Here is a 12,857-nt window from a genome sequence, read left to right as displayed (position 1 = left end):
CCTATAAAGGCAAGCATGCCATATGCCTTATTCACTACCTTCTCCACCTGTGACGTCACCTTCAAGGATCTGTGTACTTGCACACCCAGGTCCCTCTGTGTATCTACACCCTTTATGGTTCTGCCATTTATCGTATAGCTCCCCCCTACGTTAGTTCTACCAAAATGCATCACTTCGCATTTATCTGGATTGAACTCCATCTGCCATTTCTTTGCCCAAATTTCCAGTCTATCTATATCCTTCTGTAGCCTCTGACAATGTTCCTCACTATCTGCAAGTCCAGCCATTTTCGTGTCGTCCGCAAACTTATTGATCACCCCAGTTACACCTTCTTCCAGATCCTCCTCTGGAGGAGGGGACTGAGTGTAGGGTAACAAAGTTTGCAGACGACACAAAGATAAGTGGAAAAGTGAATCGTGTGGAGGGCGTAGAAGGTCTGCAGAGAGATTTGGACAGGCTGAGTGAGTGGGTGAGGATCTGGCAGATGGAGTATAACGTTAACAAATGCGAGGTTATTCACTTTGGAAGAAATAATAGCAAATTGGATTATTATCTAAATGGAAAGAAATTACAACATGCTGCTGTGCAGAGGGACCTGGGGGTCCTCGTGTATGAGACGCAAAAACCCAGTCTGCAGGTGCAACAGGTGATCAAGAAGGCAAATGGGATGTTGGCCTATATCGCAAGGGGGATAGAATATAAAAGCAGAGATGTCTTGCTGCATCTGTGCAGGGCATTGGTGAGGCCGCAGCTGGAATACTGTGTGCAGTATTGGTCCCCTTATTTGCGGAAGGATATATTGGCCTTGGAGGGAGTGCAGAGAAGGTTCACCAGGTTGATACCAGAGATGAGGGGTGTTGATTATGAGGAGAGATTGAGCAGATTGGGTTTGTATTCGTTGGAATTTAGAAGGCTGAGGGGGGATCTTATAGAGACGTATAAGATAATGAAGGGGCTGGATAGGGTAGAGATGGAGAGATTCTTTCCACTTAGAAAGGAAACTAGAACTAGAGGGCACAGCCTCAAAATAAAGGGGGGTCAGTTTAGGACAGAGTTGAGGAGGAACTTCTTCTCTCAGAGGGTGGTGAATCTCTGGAATTCTCTGCCCACTGAAGTGGTGGAGGCTACCTCGTTGAATATGTTTAAATCACGGATAGATGGATTCCTGATCAGTAAGGGAATTAGGGGTTATAGGGATCAGGCGGGTAAGTGGAACTGATCCACTTCAGATCAGCCATGATCTTATTGAATGGCGGGGCAGGCTCGAGGGGCTAGATGGCCTACTCCTGCTCCTATTTCTTATGTTCTTATAAATCACAAACAGCAGAGGTCCCAATACAGAGCCCTGCGGAACACCACTAGTCACAGGCATCCAGCCGGAAAAAGACCCTTCCACTACCACCCTCTGTCTTCTGTGACCAAGCCAGTTCTCCACCCATCTAGCCACCTCCCCCTTTATCCCATGAGATCCAACCTTTTGCACCAACCTAACATAGAACATAGAACAGTACAGCACAGAACAGGCCCTTCGGCCCACGATGTTGTGCCGAGCTTTATCTGAAACCAAGATCAAGCTATCCCACTCCCTATCATCCTGGTGTGCTCCATGTGCCTTTCCAATAACCACTTAAATGTTCCTAAAGTGTCTGACTCCACTATCACTGCAGGCAGTCCATTCCACACCCCAACCACTCTCTGCGTAAAGAACCTACCTCTGATATCCTTCCTATATCTCCCACCACGAACCCTATAGTTATGCCCCCTTGTAATAGCTCCATCCACCCGAGGAAATAGTCTTTGAACGTTCACTCTATCTATCCCCTTCATCATTTTATAAACCTCTATTAAGTCTCCCCTCAGCCTCCTCCGCTCCAGAGAGAACAGCCCTAGCTCCCTCAACCTTTCCTCATAAGACCGACCCTCCAAACCAGGCAGCATCCTGGTAAATCTCCTCTGCACTCTTTCCAGCGCTTCCACATCCTTCTTATAGTGAGGTGACCAGAACTGCACACAATATTCCAAATGTGGTCTCACCAAGGTCCTGTACAGTTGCAGCATAACCCCACGGCTCTTAAACTCCAACCCCCTGTTAATAAAAGCTAACACACTATAGGCCTTCTTCACAGCTCTATCCACTTGAGTGGCAACCTTTAGAGATCTGTGGATATGGACCCCAAGATCTCTCTGTTCCTCCACAGTCTTCAGAACCCTACCTTTGACCCTGTAATCCACATTTAAATTAGTCCTACCAAAATGAATCACCTCACATTTATCAGGGTTAAACTCCATTTGCCATTTTTCAGCCCAGCTTTGCATCCTATCTATGTCTCTTTGCAGCCTACAACAACCCTCCACCTCATCCACTACTCCACCAATCTTGGTGTCATCAGCAAATTTACTGATCCACCCTTCAGCCCCCTCCTCTAAGTCATTAATAAAAATCACAAAGAGCAGAGGACCAAGCACTGATCCCTGTGGCACTCCGCTAGCAACCTGCCTCCAATCCGAAAATTTTCCATCGACCACCACCCTCTGTCTTCGATCAGACAGCCAGCTACCTATCCAATCGGCCAACTTTCCCTCTATCCCACACCACCTCACTTTCATCATAAGCCGACCATGGGGGACCTTATCAAACGCCTTACTAAAGTCCATGTATATGACATCAACTGCCCTACCTTCATCAACACACTTAGTTACCTCCTCAAAAAATTCAATCAAATTTGTGAGGCACGACTTGCCCATGAGGGAGTTTGTCAAACGCTTTACTAAAGTCCATATAGACGACATCCACGGCCCTTCCCTCGTCCACCATTCTAGTCACTTCTTCAAAAAACTCCACCAGGTTAGTGATCTCTAAGAATCCTCTCCAACAACTTCCCCACCACGGACGTCAAGCTCACCGGCCTATAATTTCCCGGGTTATCCTTCCTACCCTTCTTAAATAACGGGACCACATTAGCTATCCTCCAATCCTCTGGGACCTCCCCTGTGTCCAAAGATGAGACAAAGATTTGCGTCAGAGGCCCAACGATTTCATCTCTCGTCTCCCTGAGCAACCTTGGGTAGATTCCATCAGGCCCTGGGGATTTGTCAGTCTTTTTATTCCCTAAAAAGCCTAACACTTCCTCCCTTGTAATGGAGATTTTCTCTAACGGGTCAACACTCCCCTCCGAGACACTCCCAGTCAACACATCCCTCTCCTTTGTGAATACCGACGCAAAGTATTAATTTAGGATCTCCCCTACTTCTTTGAGCTCGAAGCATAATTCCCAACTTTTGTCCCTGAGAGGTCCGATTTTTCCCCTGACAAGTCTTTTGTTCCTAACGTATGAATAAAATGCCTTGGGATTCTCCTTAATCCGGTCTGCCGAGGACATTTCGTGACCCCTTTTTGCCCTTCTAATTCCTCGTTTGAGTTCTTTCCTACTTTCTTTGTTCTCCTCCAGAGCTCCTTCTGTTTTTAACTGCCTGGACCTAACGTACGCCTCTCTTTTCTTTTTGACCAATGCCTCAATTTCCCTGGTTATCCACGGTACTCGAATCCTACCCTTCCTATCCTTCTTTACAGGCACATGCCTGTCCTGCAGCCCTAACAACTGTTCCTTAAAAGACTCCCACATGCCAGATGTGGATTTACCCTCAAACAGCCTCTCCCAATCAACAGCTGCCAATTTCTGCCTAATCCCATTAAAGTTAGCCTTCCCCCAATCCAACACCTTATCCTTGGGACACCACTTATCCTTTTCCATGACTATCCTAAAGCTAACAGAATTGTGGTCACTATTTACCACATGTTCCCCTACCGAAACTTTGGAAGACCTGACCGGGCTCATTCCCCAGTACGAGGTCCAGTATAGCCCCCTCTCTAGTCGGGCTATCTACATATTGTTCCAAAGAACCCTCCTGTACGCATTTTACAAATTCCTCCCCATTCAGACTCCCAGCCCTCCGCGATTTCCAGTCCATACCAGGGAAATTGAAGTCTCCCACGACAACAACCCTATTTTTCCTGCACCTATCCATTATTTCCTGACACATCCGTTCTTCCAATTCCCTTGGGCTGTTGGGGGGCATGAAGTATACCCCCAACATAGTGACTGCGCCCTTCCTGTTTCTGAGCTCCACCCACAGTGACTCGTTACACGACCCCTCTGAATTGTCCTCCCTCTGCACCGCTGTAATATGCTCTCCAACTAATACTGCTACTCCCCCACCTCTTTTGGCCCCTCCTCTGTCTCGCCTAAAGCACTTGTACCCCGGAATATTCAGTTGCCAGTCCTGTCCCTCTTTCAACCAAGTCTCTGTCACCGCAACCACATCCAAATTCCTCGTGAGCATTAAGGCCCTAAGTTCGTCTATCTTACCTGCTACGCTCCTTGCATTAAAGTAGATGCACTCCAGACCTCCAGGCCCAGTGAGGTCATCCTCCCCGATTCGCCCTCGACTCGCCCCGCGCCCTCGACTCGCCCCGCGCCCTCGGCTCGCCCCGCGCCCTCGGCTCGCCCCGCGCCCTCGGCTCGCCCCGCGCCCTCGGCTCGCCCCGCGCCCTCGGCTCGCCCCGCGCCCTCGGCTCGCCCCGCGCCCTCGGCTCGCCCCGCGCCCTCGGCTCGCCCCGCGCCCTCGGCTCGCCCCGCGCCCTCGGCTCGCCCCGCGCCCTCGGCTCGCCCCGCGCCCTCGGCTCGCCCCGCGCCCTCGGCTCGCCCCGCGCCCTCGGCTCGCCCCGCGCCCTCGGCTCGCCCCGCGCCCTCGGCTCGCCCCGCGCCCTCGGCTCGCCCCGCGCCCTCGGCTCGCCCCGCGCCCTCGGCTCGCCCCGCGCCCTCGGCTCGCCCCGCGCCCTCGGCTCGCCCCGCGCCCTCGGCTCGCCCCGCGCCCTCGGCTCGCCCCGCGCCCTCGGCTCGCCCCGCGCCCTCGGCTCGCCCCGCGCCCTCGGCTCGCCCCGCCCGCCCGCTCCCGCCCTCCCTCGGCTCGCTCTCCCGCCCGCCGGCTCGCTCGCCCGCCCTCGGCTCGCTCGCCCGCCCTCGGCTCGCTCGCCCGCCCTCGGCTCGCCCGCCGGCTTGCTGGCTCCCCGCCGCTCGCTCGCTCGCGTACAGGCGCGCATGCGCACACAGACACAGGAAAAGGGACATGAGGCATGAACTCAAACCTGGAAAAGAGCAGGTGTGAAGACAGCCGTGGTGCAGCAACTTGACAGATGCTGGTGCACTAACCCTGAGGGGTGTGGGATTTTCAATGTCTCTAATTCTGTCCTTGGATGTGCCCAGCATCTGTTGCCTCGTCCTAATTGCCCCTTGAACTACGGCTTGCTCAGACCAGCGCAACCAAGTTGCTGTGTGGGGTCTGGAGTCACAATGTCGGCCAGACCGAGTAAGGATGGCAGATTTCCTTCCCTAAACGACGTTTGTGAGTAAACCAGACAGGTTTTTAGGCCAATCGACGATGGTTTCCTGGTCACCATGATTGAGACTCGCTTTCAATTCCGGATGAAATGAATTGAATTAAAATTCCGCCAGCTGGCCTGGTGGGCTTGACCCTGCTTCTCCAGAGCAATAGCCTGCTCCTCTGGATTACACGCCCACTATGCCCCTATTGATTGGTGCAGTATTGCACATGCTGCTCCCCATCTGTTGGCACTTTGCCATCTGGCAAATGCCTTCTTGCAAGGGGCAAGGCATGAGGAAATCAGACGGTGACCTCGACCCCATTTTTTCACACTCGACGCCTCTACCTCTCTCAAAATTTGAGGCGGAATGTTCCAGAATTCCACTCCCCTGCAGTGGGGGGATAAAAGTGCCCTCTGATTCCATCCTTTAATGGGCCAGCTCTGTACATCATTTGCTCTGAATGTCCTGACCAGAGGAAATCGCCCCGCGCCCTCGACTCACCCCGCGCCCTTTTTTCAGTACCCCGCCAAACCCTTTTCATCATTCTGGGCGCTTTGTTTAAGATCATTCCTCAGTTCAGGGTTGGAACCTGGGATTTGTGTTTTAATATGTATGGTTTTTAGCTTCTTCCTGGAATAAGTTGACTGAGCCATCAGGGGGCAGGATTTTACTTGACCACATGCTTTCCCGTCTTAAAAAAACAATTTTCCATCTGTCTTCCAACAGAGTTGGGGTGGAAAGGAGAATGGATTTGGCCTCGCAGAGTGCTGCCGTGACTTACAGATGTCGGTAAGTGATGTGACGGAGAAATTGAGATTAAATCTGAGTGGGAATATGTCCCGGCCCCCCCGGCGCATCTCACAGCTTACAGCTGCATCACGTAAAGCTACTCTGGGCTATCTTCTGGTCGCATGAGGGAGGAATAGATCACTCTGCTCTGGGGTTGGACCTTGGAGTTGCCAGAGACCAGATATCTGGTCCCGGTTTCCTCAGCCAGATAGTGGATGTAGCTGGCCCTTTAGCAGTGGTAAAGATGACATGCCGTGTTCCAGGGTGACAATGTTGTGGCAGAGTGTTAAATGTTGCACTGAAGCCAGTCACAGGACTGCCCTGTGTTTTATTTTGCTATATCTTTTAAGAAGAATGTAACTGTATTTCTTAGATCAATTCCCCCATTTCCTCTCTGAGCCTTTGTCTCTGTGCTGGACTTAAACATGAAGACCTTGTGGAGCATCTGGTTCAGTGACGATGTTGGCACAAATAAAGCATCCCCTTTACACCTTTACTCTTCTTGACATTCTTGGTCAGAACTGTCCGTGTAGGAAACTAAGCAACGGATATCCCAGCAAAGCAGAAATTGAAATGTGCTTGCCCTTCCCTTGCTTCCTGAATCACGTCATATAATGCCGTTCCCAAGTTGGGGGGAGAGAGGGCATGGTGTGAACCCGGCTGGGTTAGAGTGGGGTCAACGGCTGCAGCTGTTGGATGGGCTTGGCTCGCATTGATAGCTGCTGGGAGGGCCTGTACTGGCTGCGGTGTCCCAGGACCCGGAACTTGGTTTACCCTTCATAGATTATGATAATGTGATGGGTGACTCCAGCCCCTCATTGTGATCCTTTCCAGGCTAGTTTTGTTTGCTGGCTTTTCCCCCTCCCCTCCCCCATCCCAGTAGCCACCTCGCGCAGTGCCAAAAGAATTGCTGTGTCAATTTCCAGGGCTGTAGAAGGTGTAAGCATGGATACGTTCCAGAGAGTGGCAGTGACAGAATGCCCCCGTTTTAATTATGAAAAGTGTGTGTTTTTTTTCTCTCCCCCTATGCAGTACAGTAAAAGATCAGCAAATGATGACGGCATGCAGCCCTGGAAATGAGCAAGAGTTGGTGCCTAGCACACTCTGCCGTGCAATTGTACTGAGGCTTTTTTGTGCTGTGTGCTTTTTTTTTGGAATAAAAAGTGACCTGTCAAAGGAGGACCGTTGTCCTGAAACAGTTGGAAGAGGGGTTTGAGGAGTGGGGGGGAGGGGGATGAAAATCCCGACCTGAAATTGCCCGCTCACTTGCCACCTTTAGCTGAGGAGTTTAACCAGGGTTTTGTGCAGCAACTCAACATTTTCACCCATCCAATTTCCAGTCCATCAGGTCCTGGGGGCGCCACCGGCCTCTGATTCAATGTCAGCAGGGCTGGGAGGCTCAGCCACTAACCCCCGTCTGCCTTTGCCAGGCTCACTTTGGTATTCTAGGCGACAAAACCGTCATAATTAAACATTAACTAATTTAAAATGTTGAGCGTACAACAGAAAGTAACTCATGGAGGAGTGAGCAAAGCCATAAAACTGCAAATTGGGTATTAAATTCCCTCTTTTTTTTGTCCTTTTTTCATATAGAAATACCCACCTAGTGCAACAACACTACACTTTGAGTTCTATGCAGAGCCAAGTGCCGAGGTGAAGTTGGACAAAAAGGTGAGGTTTCGGTTTTTTTTCTCCCCCCAAAAATATTTTGAGCAGACACTATTTTAAAAGAACAAGCCTAGAACTCTCAATATCTCCTGCGCCTTTCACGTCCTCGGGACGTCCCAAAGCGCCCCTGCAGTCACAAAGGGAAGTACTTTTTGAAGTGCAGTTGCTGTCTCGTGTAGGGAAAGGCCGCAGCCAGTTTGCGCACAGGAAACAGCAGGGAGGGGAACAGCCGGTTAAGATGCTCTGGTGACGTTGGCTGAGGGGTAAACTTGGGCCCAGGGAATGGGGAGAAAGTTCCCCATCCTCCTTCCATCCATGGGATGTTTTACACCCACCTGGCCTCGGTTTAGCGCGACCCATAGAGTCATTCCAACACTGAGGATGGAAGAGGGTTATCCATGCTAGGGGCAGGCCCCTCCCCCTCCTCCTTTGGTCCAGTTGCTTTAATTTAGGAATGTTTTGAGTTGAGGACTGGGTGATTTCTCATCCCCCGGTTGGTGGTGGTGACTGATGCGAGCTGTTCAGAACAGATCTCGACTTGATTCCCAGCTGCTGCTGAATGAATGCTGCTGAGGTGCCCGAGTTGGTGTTGGCTAGGGAGGAGGAGGAGAAAGTAGTTACTAGGTGACTTCTGCGTGCTTGAGAATCGCTTGCAGGCAGGATCCAGCTTGACTGTGGTGTTTTTCCTCGACGCAGGAACAGAAGTGGGCCTTTCGGCCCCTCAAGCCTGTACCATCATTCACTTGGATCGCATCTGACCTTGCCTTAAATCCACATGGTCTGATTGTCATCAAAGAAACCTTCACCGTTTTTGCAATTTGAATTGTGGGCCTGCACTATCAGAGCCTTTTGGAGGAAAGGGCCACCTTTGTTTGCAATAACTGATTTAACTCCTGATCTATTATTTTTTTGACATAGAAGTAGGAGGAGGCCATTTGGCCCCTCAGCAATCATGGCATTTCTGTGACCTGATTTCCTGCCTTTGCTCTGTGTCCTTTAATGACTTTGGTTAGCAAAAATAGATCATAGAATCATAGAAACCCTACAGTACAGAAAGAGGCCATTCGGCCCATCGAGTCTGCACCGACCACAATCCCACCCAGGCCCTATTCCCATATCCCTACATATTTACCCACTAATCCCTCTAACCTATGTATCTCAGGACACTAAGGGCAATTTTAGCATGGCCAATCAACCTAACCTGCACATCTTTGGACTGTGGGAGGAAACTGGAGCACCCGGAGGAAACCCACGCAGACACGAGGAGAATGTGCAAACTCCACACAGACAGTGACCCGAGCCGGGAATCAAACTCAGGTCCCTGGAGCTGTGAAGCAGCAGTGCTAACCACTGTGCCACCGAGCCGCCCGAATCTATCACTTTTCTGATTTAAAATTGACAGTTGATCCAGTATTAGTTGCTGTTTACAAACAAGAGTCCCAACCAACTACCTTTTTTGCATATAGCAGTATTTCTCAAACTTCACGACTTTAATAAAAATGGAAAGTGCTAGAAAAACTCAGCAACTCTAGCTGCTTCTGTGAGGTAACAAACGGTGTCCAGCACGAGTCCTCTTTAGAACTTGTATAGGACCCAAAAACTCTGTTTCTCTCCCCACAGACGCTGCCAGGCCTGCTGAGTCTTTCCAGAATGTTCTGTTTCTATTTCATATCCCCAGCATCTGCAGTATTTTACTTTCAGTCCTGAAAGATCTGGCTGTGTTTTTGTTTTAGACTGTGCTGCCCCCAGCCCCACCCCCAGCCCAGCCCTCAACTCGGAAAGGCTAACTGTTCCATTTATTACCTTGAACATTTGCTTCAAATTGCCTCTTGACCGTCTCAGTCCCAGGGAATATAGCACTCGTTTGTGTTTAATCTCCCCCTGTTGTTTAGCCCTTCGAGTCCTGGTATCCTTCTGCTGAATTAATGTGTTAAATTCATTAATGGTATACGATGGAGGAATGATATAGCAGCTTGTCTTTTACCCTTAGCAAGTTTATTCTATCTACAGCACAGTGAGGGATGCAAACTCCTTATGGTCCTCCTCCCCACACCAACTGTTTCATCTGTGTCCATTCATACTCTTGGAGGTTGAGCCAATAACTAGCCTGTCTTTAAGGCAATTAGCTTCACGATGTAAATGCCAAAGGATGTACTTGCTGATACATTGACACATCGAGACTGTACTCATAGAAACCATAGAAACCCTACAGTGTACCGACCACAATCTGCACCGACCACAATCCCACCCAGGCCCTACCCCCATATCCCGACATATCTTACCCGCTAATCCCTCTAATCTACGCATCTCAGGACACTAAGGGGCAATTTTAGCATGGCCAATCAACCTAACCCGCACATCTTTGGACTGTGGGAGGAAGCACCCGGAGGAAACCCACGCAGACACGAGGAGAATGTGCAAACTCCACACAGACAGTGACCCAAGCTGGGAATTGAACCTAGGTCCCTGGAGCTGTGAAGCAGCAGTGCTAACCACTGTGCCACCGTGCCTCCCTCCAAGGTCAGCCTATCCTTCCCCAGGTGCGGTGCTCAGAACTCACAATGACCGCAGGTGTGGTCTAAGCTGGGGCTTTGTGTACCTGAAGCATGCCTTCAATCCTACCCCGGCTATTCTAGTTCTCAAGATAGAAAGGCCAGCATTCCACTAGTCTGATGTTTTTTTTCCTGTGTCTGTTCCATGATGTGTGTGCTGGGTCTCCTCACTCCTTTGTGTCCTCTATCCACCCTATTGTTTCAAACTTCTCCCATTAGATCTCCCCTGAACCACTTGACCACGCGAGGGAGCAAACCATGCTTACGTGACATGTCCTCATTGAACTCTGTGGGCTGTGCTATTCTGAGGCATTGCTGCGTAGGTCTTTCGGGGTGGGGTTGTGGTGGGGGGGGGAGGTGCCTACTCAACTAGCGTTTGGTTCTGTGCATGGTTTATGTAGACGTTGTGTATCGAGGTTCGGACTATATCCCAAAGTGGGAATGTGGCTTCGGTCATCCACCGATTGGAAGCGTAGGATTCCCTGCTCAGAAGCTGGCACGGAGTGACGTGAGTCGGTGACGATCCCGCTGCGACAGGTGGCTGCCCTGCGATATGTTAATCAAACTGCGCAAGGCCACACATGCAAATTTGCTGCCCTTATTAAAATGGAGAGCCTGCATGCAGGGGAATACCCGCTATGACAGATTAAGAAACAACACTGACACTTGTGTACTGCCTTTCACCACCTCGGGACGTCCCCAGGTGCTTCAGAGGCAGTGAAGAATCCTTTGCGGTCACTGCTGTACACAGATCCCACAATCAGCAACATGACTCAGATAATCTGTTCCCATGATGCTGATTGAGGGATTAATATCGGCCCGGGTACCAGGATAATGCTCCTACTCATCAAGGGAGTGTCATGGGATCTTTTACGTCCACCTCTTAAGTGCTGACATGGCCACAGTTTAGCATCTCATTCAAAAGCTGGCACCTCTGACAGTGCAACACTCCCTCATCTGTGCACTCTGGATGTTTCTGTTCTCCCAGCTCTGGATGCACAGTCTTCTGGCTCAGACGTGAATGCCACAGTTGACACAGCATGGTAAACCTTGAAACCTCAGGGTGTGCCTATTTACAGCAAGCAGGCCGGCTGCTCTTGCAGTGACATGCTGGGTTATGCACGGCGGTATTTCGTGTCAGCAAACGTGACATTGAATGCTTTTAGATTGAAGAGCTTCTCTGGCCTCGGAGAGCCGTGAGTTTTCCTACCGGCCGCAAGCAATCCACTTGGATTTGGAATAAATGGGAATGCAGTGGGTGTCTGTAAAACATCTGGTGGACGTCGGGGGGGCGGTAACCCTGAGGCAAATGCTTTCTTTGCTTCAAAAGGTGAGGGTGTTTCAATAAAAGTTGAGCAACAGCACACCGTTGCCCCTTAAGTCGAGCAGTTGTGTCTTGGGTTGACATCTGGTAGTAATGCTTGAGGTATCACGGGAGTTGGGGAGGCAGAAGTGGTGCATGTTCCCACCTTGACAGTTGGGACAGGGTTCGTGAGGGGGAGGTGGTTGCGGGGGAGAACAAACAGTCAAGAATAATGTAAAAAAATAGAAGTGGGAGCAAGCCGCAGAGCGTACTTCAACGTTCCGAAAGGGCCTGGTTGATCATTCCTTCCATCCTTCCTGCTCCTTTCTCATATCCCCGGATGCCCCTCGCATCCAAAAATCTCTCAATCTCAGCCTTGAGTATCCTCACCATACACGCCCCCAGCTCTCTGGAGGCAAAAATTCCAAAGGTTCACAACCCACCCAGTGCAAAATTCCTCCTTATCCCAGTCCCAACTGTTCGACCCCTTATCCTGAGAATGTGGCCCTGTGTTGTAGATTCCCCAGCCAGGGGAAGGAGCCTGTCTACCTGTCTCGCCCTCTTCAAAGCCCCCCTTGTTTTTCCAAACTCCAGGGTATGCGGTCTTGCCTACTCAAACTCTCCACACTGGACAGCCCTTTTTAACCTTATTGAAAGGAAAACCTCCAGCTTTACCCTCGCAGTGAGATTGGATTTGCTTTGTAACGATGGGGTGGGAAACAGATTGGGCTTTTTGTTTCCCCACACCCCACAGTTTCAGTGTTTGCAGCTGTTTCTGGATCAAGTGCAGCTCCCAGTTTGTCGAGGGACTGCATCACAATACGTTGCATTACGTTCTTTCAAGTCGTGTTAACCCATGTCTTGTAACCTCTTCTGTTGCAGGCCACAGCAAACAACACACTACATTACATTCATATAGAGCAGTTAGATAAGGTGAGTGCTTGTAACTTGTACTGTTGTCAAAAATGGGGTGTGGGGGTAGGGAGGGCGAGTAGGTGTGAAACTAAGGAAATGTTGCAAATGCTAGCAGAGTTGACGTCTTGGGCGTTGAATAGGGAGGCAAGCCTCTCCACAGGTGCCAAGTCACTGGATTGTCGGAATAGTTTGAGTACTGAATAACTTTGTCTTCCATGCCACTTCCCCCACCCCGTGCTGTGACAC

At 50.5% G+C, this 12,857-nt stretch overlaps 1 protein-coding gene across 5 annotated transcripts in view; it reads left to right on the top strand.

The window, feature by feature from the left end:
* The window catches only part of LOC144487398 (E3 ubiquitin-protein ligase HUWE1-like), a 165,256-nt gene that overhangs the window by 109,396 nt on the left and 43,003 nt on the right, over positions 1 to 12,857 (top strand). For 4 of the 5 annotated variants that reach the window (XM_078205486.1, XM_078205487.1, XM_078205488.1 and 1 more), the window contains exons 6-8: positions 6,111 to 6,173; positions 7,767 to 7,844; positions 12,579 to 12,629. In XM_078205486.1, coding sequence (XP_078061612.1) covers positions 6,111 to 6,173; positions 7,767 to 7,844; positions 12,579 to 12,629 — 192 coding nt within the window. The remainder of the gene's footprint in view (positions 1 to 6,110; positions 6,174 to 7,766; positions 7,845 to 12,578; positions 12,630 to 12,857) is intronic. The other variant, XM_078205490.1, reaches the window with a different exon arrangement.

Source organism: Mustelus asterias, unplaced genomic scaffold, assembly GCF_964213995.1.
Source record: "Mustelus asterias unplaced genomic scaffold, sMusAst1.hap1.1 HAP1_SCAFFOLD_773, whole genome shotgun sequence".
In the NCBI taxonomy this organism is placed as follows: Eukaryota; Metazoa; Chordata; class Chondrichthyes; order Carcharhiniformes; family Triakidae; genus Mustelus; species Mustelus asterias.
Note: the sequence above shows the minus strand (reverse complement) of the source record. Positions and strands in the feature narration are given on the sequence as shown.